We start from the raw sequence: 26,935 nt of genomic DNA, 5'->3' as shown, positions 1-26,935 counted from the left end.
GCCTCTGATGTGTAGGAAAAAATACCATACAACACTGGGCAGAGTATCGTAAATTTGTGGTTTCATAAACCTAAAATAAAAGCTAAACACAAAAACTATCTCCTGAAGTCTAACAGCCTTTCAGAGAGATGTCAAAAACGACATCTAAATGTAGGAAAATACATAGGAAGAAATGAAGTGACAGCAAGAAGGGGAAGCCAGCCTTCAATCATCTGTTACTTCCACAAGAGCACAACAAACTACCACCACCACATCACTGCAACAAACAGCAAAGCCTCTTCTGCATGATTGAGAAACTGGCTGCAGAGCTTAGTTAACCACAACCACGGCTCCATGAGTTCAATTTCCAGCATGAAACCGGATCTATATCCAGATTGAAGATGGCAGACATTTCTTCCTACAACTTGAACTCAGTGCCTCTATCTTCTGTTTTCAGAACAATTTATATGTTGAAGAATAAACACTTAAAAGCCACTTCCACTTCTGCAGTGAGAACAATATTGTTTTTTTAAGCTTAAATGGCAATAAATTTCGCTTTAAAGCACTTTCTGATTAGATTATTGAAACATTTTACTCTATTTTCTTTTGAGGTTGCCAAGAGACTTCCCATGCAATTGTGAAACAAACTTAGCGGATGAAACTGAACTGAGCACAGGCAATTAAATTATACACAGCATACATCTGAAAATCAACATCACCCCCACTTCTGTTTTGTTTGTATTACTACTTGTGGCAGTGTGAAACTATAGCATGACATTTAAGATACAAAATTTTTGTTTGAAGGCTGTGGAATTTATGGCATACTAACCAAACAAATTAAAGTGCAAGTATTAAGAACCGCTAGGAAAACGAAGAGGAGATTCTAACCAACGGATACAAGCCAAGGATTTAAGCTTTTACTGCCCTACATCAGGAAAAACAGATTAAACTGTACATCTTTGCATTCTCACAAACTTGCAAGGTATTATTTAACTTAGCTGCTGTGTACCCACGGATTCCTCTTAGAGCTTGAAGAGGATTTTAAGGCAATTAAGCCAATTTTGGTGCTTTTTGTTGTGTCCCCCTTCCTACAGTTACTATCCCCTAATAGTAATATTACTCCTTACAAAAATTTATAGTGATGCTTTGTCCTCTCTAGTAGCTATCTTGAGGACTGTCAAGTCTAAACAGTTCCTCCCCACTCCCTACCCATCACTAGTTTTAAAAAACTTGAGAAACATTACAGCAAAACAACCCTGATCTCATTGGTCACTTACTTTTCTTCTTCGTGCTGTTCTTGTTTTGAAGCCCATCCTGTGCCATCCTTAGGCACAATGTTCACATTAGGGTCATTGCCTTTGTTCTCTGCTTTGAGGCTAGGGAGGTTAGCTGGCGGAGGCATCCTCCTCGAAATAGCAACTTTTCCAAGGCTTTGTAATCCATGGCGTGTGGCGACTACATGTCAAAATACAAAGTTCAAGTTAACAATGCTGGGTGGCAGGCAGAATTCCTGCAAAGCTGCAGCAATCAATTTTAAAGGTTTGCAAGAAAGTGAGAAAATTTAAGACTAAGAATTAGAAATTCAAATTCTTCATGACTTCATTTTAAAAATGGGAATTTTAAATACTTGGCCTGAGAGAACTTGAGCATTTTGAATAACGTATCACTATGGTTAACCTATTCCAGAAACAGAAAGGGATATATGGCCCCTGTTTGTATACAATGCTCAGGACAGAAAGTTAGAGGAGCCATTTTAAATATTATGTTAATTTCTTAATATCCTTTAAGACGTCATCAAGCGATATTCTCTCAGTCCTTTGGTGGGTTTAACATGCCTTGTGTCCAGGAATCCCCACATGGTTCCATCCCACTTTTTTTGCTGCCAGTTTCAGTTGGCAGATGCTGCTCTTGCAAAAACATTCCTCAGTGTGTTTACTCCAGACCACTATTACGAAAAGTGTGAAGCCAACACACTACGTTGGACATTCATCCTACCAGCTACTCAATTCAGATGAACAAGTATAAGATAACATCCTAAACACGTTATATCAAGCATCTCAGTTGCAACCTTTGAAAATTATAGTAAACTTCAACGAATTTGGAACCTCCATCCCAATTCTTCAAACAGTCCCCCTCCTTTTTGTCAGCAAAACTGACAAAAAGAACATTAAAATATGCATTCCCCCCCCCCTTTTTTTTTTTTGTAATCAGACAATTCCAGTTCTGCCCAAGTTCGTTACTTATACCACTCAAGGAACAAATGCGTTCACTAAAGATCTCAAAACAGCAGTGCTTTTACCTCTGAGAATATCTTCTAAAAATTCACTAAAAAGCACAGCTGGGAAATGGCTTGTCGTATGCTGATAACAAACGTAAACTGCAGCTGTAGAACAGTTCTTATTTACTTATATTCTGCTTTGCTAATAGACTGAAAACACTGACCCCCTTAACTGAAACTCTAGCTCATAGGTAACCAGCAAACGTAATCAAGATTGTTTTTTCCACAATTCTTCCTATTAAGGACTGTAACCACAGCCAATTTTTTTTAACTGCTTGATAATGATCACATCCTTTGCACTCTTAATTAGCTGCACAACAGTAATGATGAAACAGAATGCATAAATAAAGTCAGTTTAACTCACCTGTGGTTTTCTGAGTTTCCAGTGACTTTCCCTTGTAAGTATTAAACAGACTGAGTGTTGCATACTTTGTTTTTCCATCCTTTGCTTTTGTACTCTGGCCTGACTTTTCCGACATTTCGATGGAAACTCATCGAGTCTGGTACCTCCCGCTCACTCCTCAAAATCAGCCTGAAAACAAAACACCAGAAGAGCAAAACAGCTTGAATATAAGCCAATACTTAAGGGAGAGTTCACAAGACAGAAACTTGACAGCATATTTAATGCTATTACCACTATTTCTGTTAAGCAAACTGCAGATGCCTTCAAATACATTAGATCCAGGAGCACCTAAGCCTTATGAATCTCTATGCCATTTTAAAGGAACATCACAAAATCATCAGGAGGGTCAACATTCAAGCAGTATCAACCCCCCCCAAACGTTAAATATTGTCTATGATCTCACTAAAAAAAAAAAAAAGCATGCCGAGTTTCCATCAGCAGCTAGTTCCCCACTGGGGAAGCTCAGTGACCTCACCCACTCCTGTAGCCAAGCGCTTAGATACCACTAACTGTGGTACAATATTTCTGGAATTTGCTTTTTTCCAATTAAAACCATCATGAACTCAGCAGCTAGAAAAAAATAAATACACCGAGTCAGAAGTTTCTTCAAAGCTAGGAACAGGGTATGTTCAGACAGGCAAGGTAAAGGAGTTTCTTAAACTAGGAGTTACACTGTTCTTCTTGCAGCAGTAAATTACAGGGCTGCTAGAACAGGTCATCCCTCTCCTTCCCCCAGAATAACAGGTCTTGAGAAGAACCACCCAGTAATTATCACCGATATTTCACTGGTTCTTAGAAGGAACTTCTCAGTATGGCTGCTCATCATCAGGTGGCAACACAAGTGAGCATTCACTTAAACAGTATTATATAGTCAATTTAATCTTAAAAAACGCTGAAAAAATCATTATACCCCTTACTACAACCATTTTTATCTATTCCCATGTTGAATCCAGAAATTAGGGATTATCAGATACTCTCGCATTTTATTCTAAGAGCAGACAAGAAGAACCAAGTCAGAGCTGTACATCCTGCTCAAACCCTTTGGTGATCAAGCAGCTCCCTGGTCAAACTCACAGTCTCAGAAGACCTTCAAGAGAAACCCAATTTGAACACAAGGCACTCATTTTCAGAAGAGTCTGCACAAACAAGCAGTCCAAAAAAAATAAAACACTTATTTGGTCATGACAGACAAACCCAATGGCAAAAGACCAGTGAAGTTTAATTTATATGCAAATGATAACATTCCCACTCTCCCCTCCTTCTACTTCAATTTACAAGCCATGATTGAAAAGATTAAGAAGTGGAGATGGCATACAGCCTCAGAACGGTCCAGCTTCAGTAGTAGGTTTTGGACAGATGCTATTCTACTACAATCCGTGCAGACTGATACAAATGGGACATTCTTCAGCTTTGTTCTGGGCCATATACATGGCTAAGAGATGTATTCTCCCCTCTCACAAATGGAAAACATTTTACCCATTTTTTTTGCCAGACTGGTCAGCATCCTCCCATCATCCAAAAACCTGAAAAAGAGGCTGGAAGCAGGCTGAACCCAGCCCACCAAGTTGACCACGTAACCAGAACACAGACTTCGGATAGGGCTGATAGGCTGTCCTTTTTGTATCCAAAAAACTACATACTGAGATTGCAAGCTTTTACTGGAAGCCACAGCTCAGTGCTTAAAACACCATTACAGGCACAGAGAAGAAAAAACAAATAGCCCATTAAGTGACTTTAGATAAGCTTATCTGTGGAGCTAACAGTTAAGCAGATTGCCAGCAACCATTCACTCACTGTTCACGGCTGCCTCAATGCTGATCTATGATTCAGCAACACACCCGTTAGCATTACTCATGACCAGACAACTGCTTTCAGCCAGTCTGGGGACACGAATCAAGGCTGACTAGTTTATCAAGTCGGAGTCTAGGTCCTGCATTAACCTCTTCTTCTACAAGGCAACCCAGGTTTATTATCAGGTCCTCAGTGAAACACCTGTCTAAGAACCCGGTCAATTCTTTTCCTTTAGTTCTCTTCCCCTTCCAGACTTCTCTTCATGGTACAGACCACCTTGGTCATCCTGGAGCATCAAATAGAGAAGTAGGTTCTGGGTAGGTAATTACTAGGAGAGCATGGGTGGCAAACAAGTTTTCAGACAGGCATATAAACATGTGAAGTAATACACCACATTGATTTGCTACTCAGCTAGGTTCTCATACTCTTTCTATATGAACACAATCCATACATGGTTATAATTTTAAGCCCAAGACCAAATTTTGCAAATACAAAATGGCTTCGCAACACTGAATGAAACAGAAGTTGGCAAAAAAAACACCTCAGGTCATTGTTTGCCCATGCAATTTAAAAATGACATCTCATACCTTTGGTAGAAACCAAACATGTAAAGTCTTAACCATGACTCTTCTTTACAGAAGAAGAGAGAATACTTAGACAAATCTTAATTATAAGAATTGTTTTTCCTGGAACATTTCATAGCTTAAAGAACAAAGGGTGGTAATTGTTTCCCAATCGTGCTTTTTTGATGTCAAGTTTACAAAAATCAACAAAGTAGGTCTACCCATTACAGCTGAGTTCTATGCCTTTTTTAGTATTTAGATTCACACTGTTTGACAAGTTTTTCCGAAGTTATGCTACAAAGAAACAGAATATTTTGAACTGATTAAAACTGCACATTCCTCAGTAATCTGATTTGCAGAAAATAGCTCAAGCACTGCAAGCAATGTTCTTGTAAATTAGGCCAGTCAATACATTCACATTTAACTCGGTTTATACCTGATGCCGGTTGCCAGAGAAGATACACTTGCAAAATTAGACTTTAGACTAGGTACTTATGTCAGAAATGGCAAATCCTCCCCTTGAGCCCATCTGGCCCTCTACAAACATATGTGCTAGGTCACACATTAAACAAGCACCCCAGTGCCATCCAGTAGCAGTTATAAAGAGATAATTGCGTGGTTCTAAGGCACAAGAAATAAAATTTCAGGCTGTGTCCAGGTCCAATGGCTTTGCATTTTCAGTCAACTTCATCTGTGTATACCCACTACAATACCACATTCATATGCAGGAACATCAGAATCATTCCCTCTTTAGTACTGTCTATGAGGTATTTTAACATAAAACATGCTTAACTCGTACATAAAATTATGTTCTAGGTTGGCAACTATTAGACCCACCGAGTGATTCTAAATTTTCTCTAATATTTATCTTTTGTAAATTATGGGTAGCCAGCAGTTAGTCTGAACTCTATTAGTCAAACCCTTCCAAGGCAAATGCTACTGCCTGCTGGGTGTAGACTTACAGTCTAATGAGTAAGAACACAGGACAGCTGTATACCTCTGAACAGTAGCAACGTAAAAAAGATGTCAGAACTACTTACTAAAATTAAATAATTACCATGATAGCAAACAGACGGATAGGCAGCAGTACAAGTAATAATGGCAGCTGGCAGGGTTTACTGCACCATTAAGAAATTTAAGCCAGTCAGCAATTCCTTTTGAAAGCCTACAGTCACTATATGCATAATTACTGAAGGTGCAGTGCTTCCAAAATCCTGGAGCAAAGATTACCTTTCAGCCACTTCGTAATGTTATCGAGTTAACTGACCTTTCCTCTGTGACCTCAGGACCTGCATATTAAAGGTACTGTAATTTCTGGACCAGTCTTTTTTCAGACTGCAACCGGTTGACTTATTTAGATCCTGCAATGAACTCAGAAGCATGTGTACAGAAATTAGTACAGTATGGAGCTGTCAACTTCTAGATACCCTGGCCACCATCAAGGAACATTTACTTGTACCCTGTCTTATATACCTACAGTTTGTAGAACAAACCATATGCAGTCTTTTCTCCTATACTGTGGTTGCCAGAATCCTATTTCCAAAATAAAAGAAAATGACAAATGACAAACAGAGCACCCCCTGCCCACACACCAGACCTTTTCCAGCAAGTTCCTAGCTCTCATGAACATTTCAGCATTCCCCCAAATAAACTGTTTAGAATTTAATAGTAGTGGTTCATGTATTTGTAAAATTTACATAGCATTTGATTAGGACAAACCACAGGTTAGAACAGATTTTACCTTCAATTGAGAAAAACGTTCTTTTGTGATTAAACAAGGAAGAAAGTATTTTTGAGGTCAAGTTTTCAGGACTGGAATGGTAAGACGTTTAAACCATTTAACATCATGACAGCAATTCTTGTCTGGTTTCCTCACTATGTTCATGTCAGTATTTTGTGGTTTTATTACACATACAAAAAATGGTTTTACAAACTTACATGTGAGAACAGAAGAGCATTCTGCCTAACATCACATTTTATTATCTCAGTGAACAGGTAAAGTACACACAGGCACAGAAAGGGGAAGAGAGTAGTGTAAAAGTTCAGGTAGAAAGCTTCTTTATACACAGTTTTTGAGAGGCAGATCAACTCTCGCTATTGCTATGGGAAATAACTGTACTCTTTCTATTATGGTCTTCCAACTAATCTGCTTCTGTACACATTTGAAGCACAACATACACCATTCCTCACATCTGGCAGAAAGATTACTATTCCCTGTATTTTCCAGGCATCCCATCCTAGCTGATGTAAGCACAGATGGCCACATGAGAACATCTAGAACTCTATTTTATGCACAGCGTTTTTAAACTGCTAAACAAAATAAGTTTGCTTAAATACAAGTGTAACATGTCAATAGATTTCTTCAGCAATATTACCACTACCTTTTACGCAGTCCTACCAGCTCAGGACATGTCACCCCCATTTTAGCCTATGGGTGCTCAATCATTCATGACAGGTAACATTTACATAAGCTTCACGCTCCTTATTTAACACAGGATATCTAGTTCCCATCACTTCCACTCCAAAGTCTGTATCATTGCTGATTCTGAAGAAGGATGAGCTGCAATGATTTAAGGCAAGGCACACCATTCAAGACAAACTTGCTGAATATTTCCTAGGGCCTTAAGCTCTCAGTGCCTCAAGTGCCCATCTGTGAAGTGGGAAGCATCATAAAAAGCACTACATGAAAGTTTAGTCATAACTGGGACAAATTAGCACTTCTCAAAACACAAGACAAGAAACAAATCTAGAAAGATTTCTCATGCTGTCTTACCCTCATTTTAAGAGGGCTAAAACAGTGGTTAGGGGGCCTCATATACAGATCTGTATCTGGCCATAACTCCACTTTCATTAGATTAGCTTTGTTTTGGGCCCACTAAAGAATGTGGTTCTGGTAAGTTTGGGAACAACAAAACACAACAAAAAAACGAAGCTTTCTTGCCACATGCCAGATGGATGATAGAGTCAGATGTTCCCAAACTCAGTGTTATCTATTTTGAAAAATCATTCTCAATACCTCAACAAGCCCCGCACCTGACACCCCACATAACATGCCATTAAAAATTTCTGTTAGAAAGGAAAGCTTTCATTTCAACTCAAATTCTGGCACATTTAGACTCTTAAGTTTTTATTAAAAATTTGCCTCGTAATCGTAAAACCTAAACATAATCTGCAGCTAGATATTAAATTCTGAAAATTCAAATTAAATTCTGAAAACCTGTGATCTTCAGAAAAGAGATTAATGGACCGTTTACAGATAAGCAAAGCCAATTTAAATGAGAAACATAGGATGCTGAATATCATGTGTTTGGAACCCCTGGAAGCTTTATGTCTAATTTATATCCCATTATGTAAAAGAATCCTGTTATTTTTCAACTGAATGCTCAAGAATATTATCTAATTACTGAATAGACGGTTTTGCACAAGGAGAAGGTTGCACAAAAATATTGATAAACAGAATTACAACTAAACATAGCGACTTCATCTGACAGCATTATGTATGAACAATACACATTAACTAACATTCTCTTATTCATGTCCTCATATGTACAACTTTATAGTGCTCAAAGCACCACTCTGGGACTACAGTTTTCAGGACCAATTTCTATTAAAAAAAAAAAAAAGAAAAAAACATCAATGTTTTGGCCATTTATCCCACTATAAACAGTTCTTAATAGCTTCAGGACCAGGTGGCTTGATATAACATGAAAACAAGCCTCACCCTCCCCCCCCCCAGTAACACATAATTAGCAAAACACTCTTTCAAATCAATGTAATACAAAGAAGCTTATGTAGTTTGGATTTTATTTTTATTTTTTTTAAATAGAGTAATTTGCAGCAGTGTTCATTGTTAAGTAGGTTGCTGCTGTGCAGGCTGAAAATTAAAGATTTCACGGACTTTTGAGCTATTTCCCATACCTCAGACAAACCACATAGCTCTGCCATCCAGAAGAACAGTAGCTCTGCAGATCTTCAAAGCTTTCTGAGTAGATCTCGCTACAACTCATTCTTGAGCAAGATCTATATTAAATTTTATTTATTTAGAGAGCCAGGCTAGTAATTCCATCCCCAGTTTTCTTTCAGATCTCTAGATGTTGGGCTCACTGGTTTTCAGCCAAACTTGAAGAGGGTACAATGTAGAGACTGCACCGGTTCTACAAATTTTCTGAAGGTAGATGGGCTGAGTTGGAAAAGAAAACCCTTTTAATCATCCTATCTCTTGTGCACTCATCACCTCTGAGGAAAAAAACGTAGCACAGGCCAATCCTCTAAGCATTGGACAATCTATAGAGAAATACTGTGAATGACCCTCAAATGGAAAATCAAAGTGGAGCTCTGCTCCTTAGAACCAAAGCTCTTGTAATAGGACAAAGCTGTAGCGAAGAAGGCTTTGCTAGTTCTTCAAATTGCTCCCCTTCAAGGCCTAAAAGTGCCTTCCCAAAAACTTACCAAAGCCAGGTAGGCATCAGGTAGAAAAGAGATCATGACACAAAACAGCTGTTTGAGGATGTTATCCCACAGATGCATCTTGTAAAAATGCAGTGTGGGGATGCCAGAAATGAGCATTGACAAACACGCCTGCATCAATTTTAAACTACAGTTAGCTGTCTCTTAAACAGAGCCGCTCAGCCAAGCAACGAAATACAACCAGGCACTCTCAAAAATTCAATACAGAAACTAAGCTTACCTCAAATCATTTTAGCTCAAACTAGCAATCCACAGAGCAAGCAAAACTTTTGTTGCCTTAGATTAGAAGGCTGCCTGTTGAATTGTCCTCTCTAAGAAACACCAGTCACATTCAACACATCCTTCCAACAGGAGAACCAGTAACAAACCACAAATATAAAAGAACTTTTATGAGGAATCCCTCAAGTATAATAAGATGGTACCAGCAGCAGTGACTAACACTTTTAAAATAAACTTTCAGGACACATCCTGCAGCAGAGAAATATTAGTGGGAACTAAAATAATCTGTCATTTCTATTCAGCTTCTGCAGAGCATTGCTGAGAACAAAAGGAAATACGAATTAAAAGCAGCTGTCTGGAGTCAAAAGCCACAGATAAAAGGACAGCAGCCATGCAAACCTCAAATCTGTCTCTACTCAGATTTGAATATATATTTAACTATACGTGCATGAGTTTTTCAGTTAACATACACAGAAACCAGATTCCCATAGAATAATTCTGCCAGCAGAAGCCTGATCCATGGGATCAATCACCATCAGTAGCATATCTTCTTAAATGCATCCGTCTAACAGTGATCAAAAAGTCACAGGCAGGATAAACTCTCCCTGGCAATAGAACTGTCAAAAACACACTAAATATTTTCTCATATCACAGGTTACTTTTGTTTAGCTAAGGTAATTAATACTACCTGTACTGTTTGTGAAATCTTCTCCTTCTGAAGTGAAAGCAGGGAATGAAGAGGTTGTGGCCCCCTCCCCTCACAAGCAGAATGATGCCACTACAGCTACTTAAGATCTTTAGGGACAGAAAGGACAGTTTTCATTTTGTTTGAGGATTATTTTTTTTTTTATATGTTTGGAGTATCATATAAAGCTGGTTGGTGTTTTGACAAATAACATCTCAATATTACTTAAGGCAATACCGTTATCCTGGGGATTCAATGCTTTCTATGATTATATGTCACTTTCTTCCATGTTTTACACCAGTGGCTCTATTTTAGTCTCCCAGTTAATACTGTATGAGAAGCTGTTCATCAGCACAGCAGTCTCACTTACTTTTACCTTTTAAAGGGCAGAAGATAATGTAAAGAGGTACTCAAAGCATGAACGTAACTATTCTCATGAACAAAATGCTGGAGTTAATAAGCGTCTCACTTAAATTATTCAATTCTCATCTATTGTACATGCAGAAGATGTAATACTTCTGACTCCTTTAGCTTTATAATTATACCTATGTACTCTTCAGGCTGTAGATTCTTTCATATTTGAGACACAAAGCTAACTTTATCACAAGAGGAGATTCAAATCTAAACTGTACAAAGTGTTAGCAATGAAGCATTTAACTAGTATAATACTGCCTACAGAAGCCATAAAACAATGCACATTGCCAATTATCAAAGAAGGAAAAGCCATGTTTGAGACATAAAAAGAGTGGGTTTTAAAGGTTGCTATGGAACTAAAGGATGACCCAATAATGACTGCCTTTTTTTTTTTATTATTATTATTATTTTTAAAGCTTTCTTGTCATCTTTGTAAAGAGATGGCCGCCTACTGAAGCAAATCAAGTTCTCTCGAAAGTAAAAGCAAGGTGCTCTCCCAAGCTCTGAAGAGAATTGTTACGGTTGTAAGAACATCCAATGCAAGTCTGTTACTCTAAATCCTTATCATGGCAGGAAGAATAAAGACAGCGAAGTAGTGGTTCAAAATAAAAACAACAACCAAAAAACCTTCTTCTCTAAGAAAAGAAAAAAGCTGGAAGAAGAAAGTACTGGCACCACCTCTCTCACTGGAAGAGGCTGATGAACTGCAATTAGATTTCTGTTTAAATTTCAGACTAAGGCCATAATCCTTCAAATCTATTTAGGCATCTAGCTCCTGCTACAGTCAACGGGAATTAAGTTCTAACACGCACACGATTCAGACTGAAGTTCCCACCCTACAAATCTAATTAGCTCAGACTGTCTAGAAACTTTTTAGGACAGTTAGCTTCAACGTTACCATGAACAAGCTTGCCAATGGCCAGCAACATATTTAACACTTACCTTGTAGCTAGAAGATACCACCAGGCTCAAGAGGTATCAAACAAATGTTTGGAAGGAGGCAGCAGCACCTCGCCACAGAACAGCAGTCCTGAGAAAGCAAGGAATGCTTCCAAGCAACAGGCAGCAAGTGGAGTGCAAAAACCCACTAACAGCAGCAGGTGACTTAAAAAAGGAACACAAGACCAAGTCTCACAATCAACCCTGCGCCTCTTCCCAGCAAGGAAAGGCATTTCCTGAGACTACCACTCCTCTGCTTGTCTGTTACGGTTTTTACTTTTTCTGGTCTGCTCTCTGCTATGCTTAAAATCTCTCTAACGGTAGGACAATAGCATTGTATTTTGAAGTCATGTTTACAACGAAAATTAAAATGATTTTTAAGAAGTATCAAGGTCAAGCACAAGCACCTGAAGTACCATTTAGTCTATGCAGTTGGGTAAATTCAAGCGTATCTAAAGGGCTTACAATAACTCAATTCTACCAGATCCCTAAAAAACAATCTGTGTATTTACATAGCACTCCTGAGCTTAAAATCCAGTATCTATGTCCAACAGCAGGACTGATGGATGGACACACAAGCACTCCTAAGGAAACCCTAAAGAACCCCCTTCCTGCACTTCCTCCAGCATTCAAGCGCCTTCAGGAAGTGAAGTACCGTGACAGGACTCTGCCTTACGCCTCTAATCCCCAGTACAGCCATAAAACTGGATGACTTACACAGAAATGGTTTTAGTTTTGCTTCTGAGCTTAGCGAATTTACTTCAGTCATTTTTTTCAACTACTTTGCAACAACCTTTAGGCTAATTTCCTGATACTATTTTTTTTTGTATACAAGCTCCAAGGAAAATGGACCTGAACAAGGAAGTTGTAAGCCATAGCTGGGGATGTCACAAGCACCATAAAACGTTGACAATCAGAAACCCTGAATGTGCCACTAGACTGAATGTACTTGGGTCACTCCAGCTGTAGCATGGCATTCACCTCCTGCCATGGATCAGAAGAGTCCCATTACTTGCTTGTTCAACTTAAAGCAGATGGGCAGAAAGAAGCTTAGCATTGCCACCACAACTCAAGTGAAAATGGCAGATGAATAAATACTAATAACCGCACTGTATTAATAGAAGTATTCCTTTAAGTCCTTCGAGTACCAGCACATTTTCAAGCTAACAAAATACATTTAAACAGCTTCTTTGCCAGAAAGGATTTTTTTCAAGAGATTCCAGTAAAGACTGACAGTGCGTGCCACACGTAAGTCAGAACTAGCACACCATAAAGCTAAGGCACTAACACAGCACAGCTATTCTTGCCATGTGCTGATAATCCACAAACATAAATTAGAATAATCTAGATGTTTTGCAAGACTACCGAATGCATTTTCAGAAACATACATTCTTAGTTGCAAACGTAAGATCCAAAACGTTTTTGCAGTTCACTTCTGTGACAAGCTTCTTTATTCCTAAATAGCTCGACAATTTCTTCACAGCTCTTCATTTCTCTGCCACTAAGTATTAGAGCACATTTTTTTTACAACAGGTTTTTGCTTTTCCAGTTTTGTGCAGTTTAAGAAACTTTTTGAAACTGTAAATTTTTAATTGTTGCAGGACTTTTGAAGTGCTGGAAGGAAGCCAGGACCAGGAGAAAAAAAAAAAGTAGGAGCAGCTTCTATATAAGTAAAGTAAGCATCACAACGAGATGCATTCTCATGACTTCTGGGAACAGAACCACTTAAGGGCTTTCACCCAATTAGCTTTTCAACTTGCAGATGCCAAGTGAGATTTTTATTTTCAATATATTCAAGAGTTTATTAAAAAACAAACAAACAAAAAACAAAAAACATTATTTAGAAGAATGAAGAAACTTTGAAGTCCTCAGAACTAAATCATTATTTGAGAAAAACTTAGGGGAATAAATTAGGGCAAATTCCTGCAGAAACAACCCAAATACCTGCTATCAAAACACAGTACTCAAATAGTCGGCTGGTGGGTGCATGTTTCCCTGAATAAAGGAAACTAACGTGACCTGTCTTACCCCTCAGTTCTTTTAATTGAAAAAGAAAGTTAAACTATCCACTAGGCTTCTCACAAACTAATTTAGATCAGTTTATCCTGACCACAGCTGCTCTCTGTAAAGGCATCTGTTAATGTTTAAGATCACAAACGGTCCCTTAAATTACAACAGCACTTAGCATGCTGTCATAAGTACCACTTTGTTTCTTGCTCAACTGCATCACGCCATCCAGCAGAAGCCTGGGAAGGCAAAAATATTAGTGGACTCATTGTCCTCAAGCACACAGAAAGCAACATGGGGAGTCCCCTTCTCAGTGGTATCCCGAGTAGCAGTTGCTCTGGCAGGCTGAGAACAGCGTGTCTGATAACAGAGAAGGAAAAGGGAAGCCCCCATGGGGGCTGCTGGAGAAGCTAGGCAACCAATGACATACAGATGCTCCCGTCCCTGTTCAAACCAGTGCTAAAAACATTCAAACGGTCAGCACTGCTCTGCACTTGCTATGCTCAGATTCAGATGTGCAGAAGACTACAAAGGACAAGCAGAATTCGTGATAGTGGTGGGTTGAAGGGCCCATTTGCAAGAGTAAGAATGAACTGCTTGCACCCTACAGTAAAAGGGTATCAACAAGAAGCCTCCACATCACTGGATTCTTTGAAATTTCTAAACATACAGAGCAGCAGCAAGCCACAGCTCTGCTGTTCCAGCTGCGCTTCAGCAGATCTGAAGGTGCAGGCTTAAGAGTGAGCAGGATGAGCTCCTCTGCAGACAGCTGTCTGGGATAAATTACCAGAAACAAGAATTGGGCTCAACGAGGGTCAATTTTGCAAAACAGTCACACTGTTTGGTGCAAAACACTTTTTTTTAGAAAGCTGACAAAAGATAATCGATAGGTACATGACAATGAACCAGATTCCTAACTCAAATAAGGAGCAAAAGTTGAAGCCTTTTAATAATCATCCATCTCTTCACTGTTTTCTTTTTCCCTTTTGTTGTAACACTCTTACTGTAAGAGCCCTACAAGCTCTGAAATGATGCCATTTAAATTGGTGAACACCCTTTTGCCTCTCTGGTCCAGTTAGTTACCAGGTTTAGATGATAAAGTCCTTGCTACTGATTTCTAAAAAGCCAAATTAGACCTCCTACGTACTTCCTATGCCCTTCCTACTCACCCCACATTGACGTGGGCAATGGAATAGGGGAGGACTTATTAAGAGACAAACATAAAGCCAATTCTCGCTGTGAATAATTCAAACGATCTTTTTCAATACCTTCATTTCCTGCTCCTTTACCACAATTTCCAAGTAATAATTAATATTTCTTGACGAGAAAGACACACTGCTCAGTTTCAGCGTTCATCTCAAGGAAACACAACTCACTTGTAGCAGCAGATTTCTTTCCATACCAAACCTTTCCACACCTATAAAATATACCTGACCTTAGCTGAAAATAATTAGAAATCTGTCAGTTTTTAAGCTAAACTTATTTTTCAAAGCACCTATCCACACATTTAAATGTAATGATTTGTGTTACTTAAATAAGGTTTTTAGCTTAGAAATCAGTTAGATGTTGCTCTGAAATATTCAGGCAAGCTGTTCTGCTCATGAACTCTTCCAGGATATTTGGTAGTGTACAAGAGCTACACTGGGAATAAACCCCTGAAGAGCTTCATTCCTCTCCAAAATAGATGTACCAAAATAGATTCCTCTTCTCCAGCTATATTTCCAACATCTTTTCATTCACCTTCTCAAGATCTCTCTGTTACTGAAGACTGCAAGCCCAAGATGGAAGCAACCCCGTGAGCAGTAGGAATCTGCAGAATGAACCATTTTATAGAGTTTTGTACACCCTTAGCATGATTTAAAATGTTCAGTAACAGTTACTCAGTCGTGTTATGTCTTAAGCTACTTGTCACCACCTTAACACCCCAAATCTGTGTTGCCTGTAACTCCCACCATACTCCTAAACTGATTCATAGATCAAAAAACGTCAGTTTCTCCTCTATATTGAGGTGCCATACATTTATCTTTAAGACTGTCACAGATACTCTCACCATGACAGCTAGAGACAGGGTTGCCAGATGTAAAAGCCCAAAATTCACTGTTGACATCAGTACAGAACCTGACTCTTGTGCATACAAAGGTATAAGGTAGGAGAATTTGCTCCTTCAGAAACCTTGGCCTAGTCCAGCTTTGAGTTCATTACTACTCAGTCTCTTCTCCCAGCTGCCTGTTATTCCCTTGATCTCCGCTTATGTGTTCTTCCATGAGAGGACTCACTAATATTATTCTTTGAGCAGAAACTATCCCTATCCTGTGACTTCAAGAATACCCAGCATGTAAGAGAAGCAACTGTGAAAAGAATACTGACAAGAGTATTGGACAACAGTGGTCAATTAAAGGGCAACTTCAGCCCTCATCTTTAGACCCGATTCATGCTTTAAAAAAGATGAACTGAATTACAAAAGCTGTATCAGCATACTCAGCTTTATGTATCTGTCCTCCAGCATCACAGAACCCATTTTCCATAGCAGTTTCCATCTGCCAAATGGCTACAGAAGAAGTTTAACATTTTCAGTTGCTTGTTTCTTTATTTACTCCAGTGAATTAATCCTGTCACCATATCACAAGCCAAAGGCAAGTTTCTCTTTCTAGGACATACCTTTGCTTCAGACTTACTATTCATATTGGCTAAAGAAAATTTGTTGCAAGTAGTGTGGTAAAAGTAGATGACCTAACTATTGAAGGTCTTGCTATGGAAATCCATGTGGTACCTCAGAGCATGCTGAGCCACAACTTATATCCCAGCTACCTAAGTATTGAGTAAACCTGCCCTTTCACTTTCGAAGTCACCAAATTAGAGATCTCTTCTCTCAGTTACGCAGCATCAGGTGATTCCACAGTTCTTCACCCGATACTTTTGCAGCAGACGTACCTGATGCAGGATAAAGTGCAGTAATTCATGTCTCCGATACTGTAAGCCCCTGAAAACATAGCTCACCATATTTTTAAAACTCTATCAGCTAACAATTTACCATTATCATACTTCAGATAAAAGATATGCGATTCCGCATTGTAATTTCACCATTAATCGAGACAATGTCAGACATATAAACACAAAAAATATGGTGATAAAAAGCTTCTCGCTTTAATACGTGTTTGCAATCTGTAACAGACTAGTTCGTTAGCATTTAGTTAGAATGTTATGTAATGGCTGAAGTATTTGTAATAAAAACAGTCTATTTCTGTTAGCCTGTTCTTCATAGACATAAAAGCTGTCTTCATCTGATTTTTATTAGGACTTCATCTTCCTCTGCTCTTTATGCATTTTTTAAGACTTCTGTCCTTTCCATTTTCATTTCACAAACACATGCACACGGTATTATTTCCTCCCACCTCCTCATAAAAATCTCAGCTTTTCTGTTTGCACCTGCTTTCACCCATGGGAACTTTCTATGGGGTTTGTGAAACCTTGTCTTGAAGAAAAACACGAGGGAATGAAACTGAGCATAGAAAAAATTCACTGGAGAAGACGATCAACTGGTTCTACCAGTAAAACACCACTCGCAGTCCCGTCATTACAAGCCCAGCATCCATCCCCAGCTAGTGGAAATGTGGTGCGTTTTCAGGGTGGAGCCCCCCCCAACCTTCATTACCTTATCTGGCCTCTAAGGAAGTCCCATTCTTCCTTTAACAAATGATCACAGAGGAATATTTCTTTCCCTCACTCCTGCCTCCAACACACTATACCAGGGTTTGCTCCCCTGCAAGAGCATGCTGTGCATGGGTTTAGTCCTTCTGCACGAGCTACCTTTTTATTTCTATCTCCACATCTAAGCTTCTTACCCATACCACCCATATATGGTATTTAGGCTGTTTTCCATCCTCTCTCCACTGTCACATCACTCCCATAGACGGCTTGGGGAATGTTCTGGAATTGCTCCTTGGCAATGTGGCTTGCACTTTGAGTAACCCAGGACACCTGGCTGAAGGGGACCCCTTACAAAGTATCTACTGCTTTGGCTTTCATTCTTTCACTTTATTGCTCTAAAATCCTCTTTAAAACAAAGAGCACCTAAAGGAGAGCTCCCTTCTGAACAGCACCATCTTTTCCCTGTTTCGTGGCTCATTTCACTTTCCCAGGTAGGCTTTAGAAAATGGAGAAATAGGACCTAAAGATGCTGCATGCAATAAATCTGTGCCATAAAACAGGGATTCCAGCAACAAGGAAGTTAGAGCTGTAAATTGAACTTTTTTTTTTTTTAAACAGATTTCCCTACAAAAAGGGAGAGTTCCAGTTATGAAGTCTAAAGTAGAGCAAAGAAACTACAGGCTGCTACAAATACTCTGTGTCTTTGGAGATTGGTATCAGCAAGACTCACAGAAATGGCTGTATATTGATTAACACCCATTTTACCCTCTGTTACTTACCAAAGCAATACTTTATGTATAGAACATTTATATACTAAGGCAGCTTTCCAGGCGACAGACAAACACAAGTTTCTGCACTCCAGCAATGGTCTATGCCAATTCCCACTTCAGCTCAAATGACCACCTTTAATAACACACCTGCCTCAGAGTGATCACATCCTCGTGCACAGAGCACAATAATCTAAGGGACAAACTCTCCTCACTGAGCATCCATCAAGTTCAAAGAACTCTCAAAACCTACAGGTTCCTTAGTCCCAAGGAGGAAGCTGTGGCAGAGCTGCACTAAAACATCCCAAAATTAATCTTGAAGAAAAACCCTCTCTGCTGTATGATTCAAAGGAATTTGACAACCATTAAGCTCCTGGCAGCCAGCATTAAAAGGTCATCCTTTTGTTTCTCACTGATGGACAAATGAGATCATGTCCCACTTCCTCCCCCCTTAAAAAGCAGTTTCTTGTCCAGGCAGAGCTCTTAAGGCTAAACAATGGCTAAGCCTGACGTCCCTCTGCACAAGAAACAAAGCTATTAAAAAAATCCTGTTCCTTCTGCTGGAAATAATGCTTATTTCTACTAGCACATCCATTTGACTCCAGTAATCGAAGACTGATAAGGAAAAACACTTCTTCCTCAATGATAAGGAGTTCAAGACCTTTCACAAAGGGACAAGCTTACGAAATGCATACCTGAGACACAAAAGGGACAGAAACAGCAAAACCACAGTGTCCCATACAACTCCCAGCACCAGGCTCTCATGCAGGCTCCCCTTCCCCCATAAAAAGGGCCCAAGCTGGAAACTGGCTGGGCCACCTTTAGCTCCCAAATTTTCAAGCTCTGCATCCCTGGGTGATGGATCCCATTACGCCAGGCTGGCTGCCTGAATTTTAGCCATGTCATCTACCTCTGCTCACACCACATTTCAAGCGCTATCAATAAAACCACCCTGGTCACGTTCATCCCATTCCTACAAATCTCGTCCCTAGGAGCAGAAACAACAGTACCTTCCCAGAAGGTGCTTCGTGCAGTTCTAAGTCAAATAATCCAGAAGTCCTTTTACTGCGTGTCTCCAGAGCTGTGGATAAATATTTCAGAGTCAGAAAATCCCAGTGTGGCGCACTGCACGTGCCTCCAGCATCCCATAGGAAAACCTCTCCTTTCCTGGGGGGTTGCGGAGGAAGAATTAGTGCCACAGAGTGCAAAAGCTTGAAGGGGATGGTTTCCTGAGGAATCTCCCTGGAGAGATGTGGAGCTTTTTGAAAAGGAAAGGGGGGGGAGAGAGGTGTGTATGTGAAGGGAGAAATAGATGGGTAAGGGGAATAAGTGGGTAAGTGGGGGAGAAAGAGTGGGTAAGTGGGGGGGGAAAGAGGGGAGGATGGGGAGTAGGTGGGGAAGGAGAGGGAGAAGTAGGTGGGGAAGAGAAATAGGTAGGTAATTTGGAAATAGGGGAGGAAGGGGAATAGGTGGGCAAGATAAATAGGTGGGGAAGGGGGAAAATAGATGGAGAAAGAGCTGAGGAAGAGGTGGAAAATGGATGGAGAAATAGGTGAGGAAGAGGGGAAAAATGGGTAAGGAAGGGGGGAGAAATTGGCGGGGAAATAGGTGGGGAAGAGGGGAAGAAATAGGTGGAAAAATAGGTGGAGAAGGAGGAAGAAAACCGGGAGGCAAGAGGAATAGGAGGGTAAAGGGATGGAGAAATAGGCGGATAAGAAGAGCTGGGTAAAGGAAAGGGGGCTACCTAGGCGGGGAAGCAGCCCGCAGCCCCCTCCCGCCGCCCCGGGGCTGTGCCCGGCGCTGTGCCCGCTGCGGGGCGCGGCCAGCCCCGGGCTCTGCGCTGCGATGCGCGGCGATGCGGCGCGGCCCGGCACCAGGGCCCGGCCGGCGTGGGCCCAGCGCCGCCTCCCCGCGCCCGGCGGGGCGAGCAGCGGCCCGGGGGCCCCTCCCGGTTCCCGTGTCCCCCCGTTCCGTTCCGTTCCGGCCCGTCCCGTTCCGTTCCGTGCCGCCCCCGCCCGCGGCCATGAGGCGCAGGCCGCCCGCCCGCTCCCCCCCGGCGCCTGCCTCAAGGCCGCCCAAGGAGCGCTGAGGGGAGAAGCGCGGCCTCCCGCGGCTCACCTGGCGGGGCCGAGGAGCCCGCTGCGGGTTTGATTTCCTTTTATTTTCTTCTTCTTTTTCTTATTTTCTTTTTTTTTTCTTTTCTCCTCGCCTCACTAACCCGCCCGCGGGCTCACCGCGCTCCGGCGAAGGCCGCCGGCCGCTCCCGGCGCCGCGCCTCAGCCGCTTCCACACAGGGGCCAAGATGGCGGGCGGCCAAGCCGGCGCCAACGGCGTCTGACGTCACCGCGCCGCGTGCGCGCGCGCGCGGCCGGCCGGCCGGCGGGGCGAGCGCGCGCGCGAACGGCGGGGCCCCGCCCGCCCGCCCGCCCACGTGACCCCCGCCCTGCCGCATTGGGGGGGGGGGGGGAGGAGGAAGGATTTGGGGTGGATTTGGGGGTTTTTGGGATTTTCGCCGCCATGTTTGCTCCCGGGGATGCCCCCCCACACCCCGGCCTTTGGTCTCTGCCTCCTCGCTGCTCCCGGGGTGCAAAGCCCTAAGTCCGTCCCCCTGCCCCTCATAGCCAACCCGTTGCCCAAAACAGCAAAATCTCACATTAAAAACTTTAAAAACATTAAAAGCTCACTGAGGTTTATTTCTGCCTCCCGCCTCTCATCAATTCCCAGCAAACCAACCGACACCACCCTTGCCCACCCCACAAGCCGCCCATCACCCCAGAAGAAGCACTGACCCCATGCCCACCAGCCCTGCAGCCTCTCCCCATAGCCCTCCGGAGGCCCAGGGCTGGTGGCAGAAGTCCGTGGTCCCCCCAACACCACCCCCCACAGCCCCCTCAGTCCCTTCTAGAAAAGGGAAAGCCCTCTGGGGACCCACCCCGGACGGGGAGATTTGGAGAGGAGGAATCCCACCACCAGCATGGTGGGCAGGGCGAGGAGACCCAGCCAGCGCCAGGAGCAGGGGGAGGCTCCGTCCTCCACCACCCGAGTTCTCAAGGGCTTCAAGGCCCGCTGCCACTGCGTCAGGATGGCGGCCCTGGCCCCGCTCCACCGTCCCCGTCCCACCAGGCGGTACTGGTAGGGCGTGCAGGGGCCGAAGAAGACGGCCATGGCCAGCCGGGGGTCGGTCAGGAGCAGCCACAGCACACTGGGCTTCACGCCAGCACACGAAGCGATGTCGGAGGTGTAGTTAATGAAACTCATCTTCAAGTTCTCCGGCTCGGATGGATTCCTTCCATGGGATATAGAATCAATAAAGAAAATCAGATAGTGTGTTTCCACCTCGGTTCACAGCCCTGGACTTGAATAAGCCACCACATTGCAGGGGATACATGTCAGCCACACTCTCTGAGCCTGTCCCTGCTGTAGGGACACAGAGACCTAAAGGCACCCAAAGAACCTTCATGTGGTGGTCACCAGCAGCTGTCCTGGCACAGGGAAGAGGCAGAAACTTGCTTTATCTCTGTAACCTGCTTGTCACCACCAAAATGCAACCTGTGGATTGGGCTGAGCTAGGAAGCTGGTCCCTGACAGCGCTCCAGTGGGGTTTTGGGAGGGAGCTGGGCCCTCAGCCTCACGCTCCCTGCTGCCTGGAGTAGGGAGGGAGAAGCCACGAGATGGCACCCTCTGTCTGGAGGAAAACAAATCTCCACACAGATTCCGGGAACAAGGGCAGGACATGGAGGCCTGGCAGAAGGGATCTGGGGGCAGCACTGCTCCAGCCCCCTGAGAGCTGAAGTGGGGCCTGGGGAGGCTATAGGGCGGTTGTTTCATCCCAGAGCTCAGCTTGGAAAAGCCATGGATCAGCAGAAAGGGTTTAGTGGGAGAAAGGATCAACTTTGCCCAGCTTGACATGTTTTCAAAAGCAAAGGCCTGTCACAGCGTTCCCCGAGGTGTGGCAGTGTCACGCACCTTTTGACCGGCGGCTGCTTTTTCAAAACATCAGCCATCATCCTGCTGGCGGGAGGGAGCTTGTACGCACCTGAGAAGAGCAAAGAGACCAGAGACCTTGCACAGCACCATAAGCAGAGCAGTCAGCAACCCTTTGACCCCTTCCATGCTCCCAGAGCCTTGTCAGAATTGATGCAGCAATGCCCAGCATGGTGCCAAGGGCAGCAGCAGGTTGATCCATCCTCCCTCCCCAACATCTCCCCCATCCCTGCAGCCCCTCTCTCACCTGCAAAGATGCCTGTCACCCAGCGAGCCTGGATTTCTGCTCCTGCCATCACAGAGCCGGTCAGCTGCACCAAACCCATGATGGCCAGGGTTGGCCTTTCCAGCTGGGGTGGGAAGATGCATTTATAGAGGGAACGGTTGTTTTTGAGGGGGCTGCGAACTGACTCTTCAAGGAAGGGAAACGAGAAGATGTAGCCTGTGGCAAAGAGCACCACGTCGATGTTCTCTTCGGTTGTCCCATCTTCAAAAACAGCTGAAGTTTTGGTGAACTCTTTCACATTTGGCTTCAGCACGACAGTCCCAGAGAGCATGCAAAATGGCAACTCTTCGTTGATAATTACATGAAAATTGGAACTTGCACATGGAGAAAGAGAAGGAGAGAAATGTTAGCATCCAGGGGGGGCCAAAAAGTCCTCTCCAATGGTTTGCTATGCTGCAAATATCCCCCAAAGTGAAAGATGATTTCACACCATTAAGAATCAACAACTAACCAAGAAAAAAGAAAAAAAAATAAATCACACACACCTTTTAACAGAAGCCAAGCCGTAGATCTCGTGGTTAAACCATGAATTGAACCTCCGAAACTTGATCCTTCTCGTGATGGCTGACGGGAGAAGCCACTCGAGAAAGTGGTTAAAGCGCGTGGTGCTGACCATGTCGAAGGGGAAGCCGTGGTCTGACACCCGGCTGTACACCCACGTGTTGCTCCTGGCACTGAGAAACACCTGGCGGAGAAGGCAGGCCTGAGGGCCTCTTGCCCAGAGGCCTGACTTCTATTTTTGCCCCACGTGGCAAATCCCAGCTCCTGTGCTTAGGAGCTGAGTCCTGAGGGAAGCAGCCGGTGTCCAGGTGAACCAGCTCATGGTGGCCTTTGCAATGTTCCCAGGTGGCCCAAATTCTCCAGGGATTGCAGAGCTTCTTCAACTGGCCTCAATTTGAAGGTCTGTTTATTGAGAAACCCAATGGACAAAGCTTGGTCGCAGCCACCATCACTGGTGTGGACACCCTGCTGCCACATCTTCTGGTGTCCCTCATGAGACAAAGCCCCTGGGGAGCAAAAAGTGCCATTCCTGCGGGTACTGGGAGTATCTCCTGAGTGCTCGTAGGCAGTTTTGGGGAGGTGTTTGGTAAAAATAAAGCAGTGTCAAAGCCTTGTTCAGAGGGCTGAGTGGTGGGAGGGAAGAAAAACGCTGAATGCCAAGAAAGGGTTGAGCAGGGACCATGCAGAGGGGAGGGAAACATCCCCATGGTGGGTCTTGCTAACTTCAGCTTTAAGAAAAGTGGTCGTTTTATCCTCCCTCCCACTTTCCCCATGCCCCTGCCACCATAGCTCTGTACCTTCGCAGCCACGTGGCTCAGCTCCACGGCAATATCACCACCAGTGTTCCCAATGCCGACCACAAGGACCCGCTTTCCCCGGAAAGCCTCCGCGTCTTTGTATTGCTGGCTGTGGAGGTATCGGCCTTTGAAGTGGGTCTCGATGCCTGGGCAGAGAGCAGGAGGCATCTCCTACCACCAGACACATTTGCTCCAGCCTCGTGCCTGGCCCTGGACCCACTGCTCCCCACCTCTCCTTGCAGCCAAATGCTGCAAAGCCTGTAGAGATCTCAGCCCCTCTATTAATAGTGATGCTTTCACCCTCTCCACCCTCCTATGCAACCTCATCATGGTCCTGCTCTGCAAATTCTCATGCAAGAGCACCAGTGCATCTTCACGAGGAGTTTTTACGCATTCCTGGGTATGCCCACATCCCTTTCTGTGAGGGTCACACGTGCTCTGGCTCACCTGGGAAAGAAGCTAAGGGCAGGTGGGGCACCTGGTAGTGCCCTGTGCAGACCATGACAGCATCAAAGACGTGCGACTCCTGGACGCCTTCGGTCTCGGTGACAACCTCCCACTGGCCTGAGGTGGCAAAATCCGGGCGCTTCCTCACGCTGAGAACTGTTGTCTTATACCAAAACCCAATAAAATTGCAGTCAGGAGCTGTGCCAAGCTTCAGAAAGGAGCTGCCCACAAAGGGCTGAGGCTGCCGGGCCCTTAGGAACCTGGTTTCAGCCCTGAAGCTGCTACAAAAGCCCTGCACCTTCCCTCTGGAGATGGCACGGGATGGGGCAGCCCCTGCTTGAGCAGCCTAACTTAAAACATGGAGCCAAAAAGGCTGTAATCAGGATGCACAAGACGTGCAGCCCTCATGGGGCTGTTGTCCCATCCCACCCGGGTGATGGTGCCACCTGAAGCCCCCCCATGGCCCCCCTGCAGCAGGCCCCAGCCTACCTTGAAGCGGATGTGCCGCAGGAGCTGGAAGTGCCGGGCGTACATTCGGAAATACTCCAGGAGGAGGCCGTGGGGGAGGAAATTGGGGAAATCCTCGGGGCAGGGGAAGTCGCTGAAGCTGGACATCTCCTTGGAGGTGTTGGTGATGACCGACCGGTACACGCTGACCCTCCCGCCGTCGGCGTTGTCCTGTGAGAAGCGAGCAGGGATATCTGTGGATGCACAGGGGATGACTTTCCTCCTCCGGGTCAGCGTGGGGATGTGAGTGATAAATAGGGGCCAGCACCCCAAAATCTGCTGGTGGCTGCAGGATGAGGTCAGCATTGAGTTTAAAGCCAGTGGTCGCACACAGGGCTTGCAGGACTCTGGGACAGGGATTTTCCCGAGGGCATGGCCACCCCCTCCTTGTTGCTGCAGGCAAAGGGGAGATGGGGAGGTGGCAAAACCAAGCAGAGCCCACTCACAGCAAAGCGCCAGAGCCCCCCGATGTCCTCGCTCCTCTCGAAGCAGGTGGGCTCCAGCCCCTCGTCCAGGCAGCACTTGATGGACGCCAGCCCACTGGCCCCGGCCCCGATGATGGCCACTCGCCGCACCATGGTGTCCTGCGGGTGGCAAAGGGATGGAGCACGACAATCAGGGAATAAAGTTGTCCAGGGATCAGCAGAAACGTACTTCTTCCCACCCCCATCCCTTGTGGGCATCACCCGGTCTGTGGGCAGTTTGTGCAACCCTTCTGCCTGTGCAAAAGTCACCCTCTTGGTAGAGCTTTAAAAAATGTTTTCAGCTGGGCTGACTTGTTTGAATGCTCTCCTTTCTAATTTCCATTAAATGGTGTTATCTTGAAAACAAAAAGGTTTAGAAAAAAAAAAATCGTGATGCCTGATGCCTGAACAACATGGAGTGGCAGTTCCAAAGTTGCGCAGTGTTGTGGAAGTGCTGCTTGTTACCAAACAGGCACGGAAAGAAACTCAGGCAATGCAGGCTCCAAGCAGGAGGAACTCCGAGCTCAGGCTGGGTAAACTGACCTACGCAGAGCTTCAGTGTAAATCAGAGGAATGAAAAAAAAAAAAAAAAAAGAGCCTATGTGAACTTTGATTAGATAATAAACACTCCTACTGCAAAGTCGCAAGAAAGGCTCATTGTTTTCAGACAATTTTATGCCAAAGAGTAAGCTAACTTAAACAGGAGTTAGAGGAAACGGCAAAAATTCAGAGAAAACCTCCTGGAAAAAGGAAGAGACTTGAACAAACTCACGAAGGCTCCCGTCCAGCTGCAGCTCATCCACGCTGCAGGGACAGGCACAAACCCCGCGTAGCAAAGCGAGCGGCTCCCAGCCTGCGTCACTGCTCCGTCCCCACGAAATCCCCAAACTCGCCTGTCCTCATCACCCACGGGGAGCAGCCACCCCCGATGCCAAACCCCACTGGAGACAGCAGAGCAGGGGCTGGCTGGCTTCACAGCACACGAAATGCAGCTGCAAGGAAATTCAGAGCAAACCTTCACTGTGCCTTTGCTGCTCGGGGCTCGTCCGGGTTTCACTTGGAGCTTCTCCAGGCAGGGATTTAAAGGCGAGGCAGAAGTCTGCCTGGCCCTGCTCGCACAGCTCGTGCACCTCCGACCTTTACACCCGCTCTGCTGCCAGCACTTGCCAGCACAACAGCCTGGACCTTAATCCCGAAGGCGCTGCGCTTGCAGGGACGCCCACCCATGACGCCGGGGTCGTGTCTGTGCCTGGGGACCTCCGTGTCCTCCCCCCTTGCTGGGCATCCCCGGGGAATCGGCCACTGCTCTCCCTGTACCCGCCTGCCGGCCTGGAGGGGCAAGAGGCAGCCAAAAGTGTGAGGGGAGCATTTCCATCCCCATCCCACACACCAGGGGTAGGAGTGAGGCCAGCAGCCAGGGTTCCTTAAATTAAAAGATGCACCAGTTCTACCAGCCTGGGCTTTTTAATGCTGGAGGAAGGGACAGCCTGAGCTATGTGCCTCCAAAAACCCCAGTTCCCAGCTGATTTGGGGTAGGGCTGGGCTCCTCTCTGGCTGTGCCAAGCAAAGCCTTGCTTGCCATCACTGGCCAAGTAGGTTTACAAAGCTGTGGGTGAGCTGAAAACAGCCCAAGGACCACTTGCCCTGCATCTGCACTGCTGTTGTGCCCAAATGCAACTGGGATGTACTTAGAAAAGGACTGGGCAGGCACTGTGGGGACAGGGTCTGTCCAAAACTCCTGCCCACCACAGAGCATGTGTAGAGCGATCCTGCCTCTGGCACAAATGTG

General features: G+C 44.5%; 2 protein-coding genes across 15 annotated transcripts in view; both read right to left on the bottom strand.

The window, feature by feature from the left end:
- Positions 1-20,495, bottom strand: part of PRRC2C (proline rich coiled-coil 2C) — a 71,115-nt gene extending 50,620 nt beyond the window's left edge. For 9 of the 11 annotated variants that reach the window (XM_068691159.1, XM_068691163.1, XM_068691166.1 and 6 more), the window contains exons 1-4: positions 20,279-20,494; positions 19,171-19,241; positions 2,622-2,789; positions 1,257-1,434 (exon numbers count right to left, since the gene is read on the bottom strand). In XM_068691159.1, the coding sequence (XP_068547260.1) occupies positions 1,257-1,434; positions 2,622-2,736 (293 nt within the window). In that variant the 5' untranslated portion in view covers positions 2,737-2,789; positions 19,171-19,241; positions 20,279-20,494. Of the gene's footprint in view, positions 1-1,256; positions 1,435-2,621; positions 2,790-19,170; positions 19,242-20,278 lie in introns of all 11 variants that reach the window. The other 2 variants (XM_068691169.1, XM_068691160.1) reach the window with 2 other exon arrangements.
- Positions 20,496-20,862: 367 nt separating this feature from the next.
- Positions 20,863-26,316, bottom strand: LOC137860651 (dimethylaniline monooxygenase [N-oxide-forming] 4-like). Of its 4 annotated transcripts, none has more exons than XM_068691171.1 (9): positions 26,040-26,179; positions 25,129-25,266; positions 24,665-24,876; positions 24,176-24,338; positions 23,729-23,874; positions 22,916-23,115; positions 22,392-22,744; positions 22,127-22,196; positions 20,863-21,446 (listed from the first exon to the last, which is right to left on the bottom strand). In XM_068691171.1, the coding sequence occupies exons 1-9, from the start codon at positions 26,047-26,049 to the stop codon at positions 21,062-21,064; spliced, it is 1,677 nt and encodes a 558-aa protein (XP_068547272.1). In that variant the 5' UTR covers positions 26,050-26,179; the 3' UTR covers positions 20,863-21,061. The 4 variants fall into 4 exon arrangements, with proteins under 4 accessions (XP_068547272.1, XP_068547274.1, XP_068547273.1 ...); XM_068691173.1 differs by having other exon boundaries at positions 20,864-21,446; positions 24,665-24,968; positions 26,040-26,302; XM_068691172.1 differs by having other exon boundaries at positions 20,866-21,446; positions 24,665-24,853.
- Between the last annotated feature and the right edge of the window lie 619 nt (positions 26,317-26,935).

Source organism: Anas acuta, chromosome 8 (assembly GCF_963932015.1).
Source record: "Anas acuta chromosome 8, bAnaAcu1.1, whole genome shotgun sequence".
Classification (NCBI taxonomy): Eukaryota; Metazoa; Chordata; class Aves; order Anseriformes; family Anatidae; genus Anas; species Anas acuta.
The sequence above is the reverse complement of the archived record's forward strand: the minus strand, read 5'-3'. Positions and strand labels throughout refer to the sequence as shown.